This window comes from Sinocyclocheilus anshuiensis, unplaced genomic scaffold (assembly GCF_001515605.1).
Source record: "Sinocyclocheilus anshuiensis isolate Anshui unplaced genomic scaffold, SAMN03320099.WGS_v1.1 scaffold393, whole genome shotgun sequence".
Taxonomy (NCBI): domain Eukaryota; kingdom Metazoa; phylum Chordata; class Actinopteri; order Cypriniformes; family Cyprinidae; genus Sinocyclocheilus; species Sinocyclocheilus anshuiensis.
The window spans coordinates 352,967-355,222 of record NW_015536501.1 but is presented as its reverse complement, the minus strand read 5'-3'; the positions used below and the strand labels follow the sequence as shown (position 1 = coordinate 355,222).

Genomic DNA, 2,256 nt, shown 5'->3' with positions numbered 1-2,256 from the left:
AATATTTAATTACTATAATACTGATTCCTCGCTAGAAATAACATCAAAAGTGCAAAAAGTTAGTCAGAAATATACATTTACACACAAACTGACCACCAAACGCAACTTTCAGACAGCATCTTTATTTTTTAGCTCAACCGTCACGGAATGGAATGCACGGGATTGTGGGATATCAAAGGCAGCGAAGGATACATCTATGCTGCCTTCAAAATTCGATCAGAAGAAGGTACCTCCGGAGACAGGAAGTAAAGCAGAATTTGGATTCAGACGTGCCTTGATGCCTTCCTGCCTTGGAATGCTGCCTCCGAAGGCAGCATTTTAGAGTTTTCGGACGCAGCCTCAAATTCTCACCGCCATTCATAAAAAGTTACTGGGTCGAGTAACACGTTTCAGCGCTGATTCTACTCGCGTTTGGTGCTTTGAATCATTTGAACGCTTTTAACTGTCCTGCAAATGGCGCCGCAAGCTCGTACAGCGCTCTCAGGACCATTCCGTCCATGATGTTTTAGAAAACAATCTTTTCACAGTTTATTTAGGTAATAGCTTAAGGCCATTTGCGCGATTTCAATCATAATGCAGTAATGCAGAAATCTGTATTTATATGGAAAAATCACATCCCTGAACAATAATGCCCAGGTACACTAGGAGAGATTTGGCTAATGTCGCACCTGCCACGTGTTTGATGCGATGGATGACACTCTTCTCATCCTCAGGTGTGGTGACGGGACTGAGCGCCTCGTCCAGGTGCTGCTGCCTCATGTGCGTCAGCGGCCGTTTCCTCCGTCTCACTGTAGCTGTGCATAGGGCTTTGGACTTGGGAGACTGTTTGTGAGGTTCAGATAGCACCAGCTGTGCCTTACTCAACTCCAGCTCTATATATACACACACACACACACACACACACACACACAGACAGAAAAGAGACAGAGAAACATATTATTTTCATCTTTATTCTTTTTATCCTGTTCTATGTGTTTTAATTACATTTTGTAATTTTATTATTGGTAACATTGTAAGTAAAATATAGTAAGTAAAAATATTTAAAGTGCACCTATTAGGTCCCTTTTTAATATTGGTCTTGGGTGTCCCCAGAATGCGTCTGTGAATTCTCAGCTCAAAATACCCCACAAATCATTTATCTAACATCTGGAACATTTATTTAATTTATTAAACATCTGGAAAATGTCATTTTTGGGGCATGTCTAAAAAAGAGCTGTTTTGGAGCACTGTAAAAAAAAATGCCATTAAAAAACGGTCAAATGACTGGCAGCTACGGCTGCCAAACAAAAAACATAACATTTTAGTAAAATATCATAATTGAAACATGGAAAAATCTGTAAAATAAGGGTTTTACACTGTAAAAAAAAAAAAAACGGTCAAATGACTGGCAGCTACGGCTGCCAAACGAAAATGGTAAAATTAAAGTAAAATATCAGAATTGAAACAAGGAAAATTTTGTAAAATAACACTTTTTTCTGTAAAACCTTTAATGACAATTTCTGTAAAATTATTGTTTTTGCACTTTATTTCAATTAAGATATTTTACTGTAATTTTACGGTTTTTGTTTGGCAGCTGTAGCTGCCAGTCATTTGACCGTTTTTTTAACGATTTTTTATTACAGTGTTTTTATCACTTTAAATGCAAATGAGCTGCATATTCCCACCCTGTCTCCAGAAGAGGGCGTAGCATATACATCTCTCTGCTTAGTTTGCATACCTAAACAGCCGGTAGAAGCAACATGACTGAGGGATTAGGGATGGCACAGGAATTGCTTACGAGACATTGCTGACGTTACAGCTGCTCTAGAGCGGAGAAAATGGAGAACAACGTACAACCGCTGAGGGCGGAAACTATAGCAATGCAGGGCTGTCAATCATCCGCCGTGGACCGGCCCTATGCGATGTGATGTCATATTGCTTAGAGCAGTGTTTCCCAACCTTTTTTTAGTCGCGGCACCCTTTGGAAATTTTAACAAACTTGTGGCACCCTACAAAATTAATTTTGTCACAATATTTGAATTTCTAACATCGATATGATCATTTGAAAAGTATAGATATTCGGTACAACAGGGAAGAACTGCAGAATATAATGTCATACAGATATTTTTTATATTATTAAAAAATGTTGTCCATCGATGGTGGCAATCAGTAGGCTAATTTCTAATGAAGAGACCAATTTATATGACAGATTTTAATGTAGGCTTTTATACATATGTAAACATTATTTAATTACCATTATAACTAGCTATCTCACAA

The 2,256-nt window shown here is 38.1% G+C and overlaps 1 protein-coding gene across 1 annotated transcript in view; it reads right to left on the bottom strand.

Moving 5' to 3' along the window:
- Positions 1–2,256, bottom strand: part of LOC107689718 (GRAM domain-containing protein 1B-like) — a 38,527-nt gene that overhangs the window by 4,652 nt on the left and 31,619 nt on the right. The window contains exon 13 of the mRNA XM_016487851.1: positions 669–872. Within this exon, the coding sequence (XP_016343337.1) occupies positions 669–872 (204 nt within the window). The remainder of the gene's footprint in view (positions 1–668; positions 873–2,256) is intronic.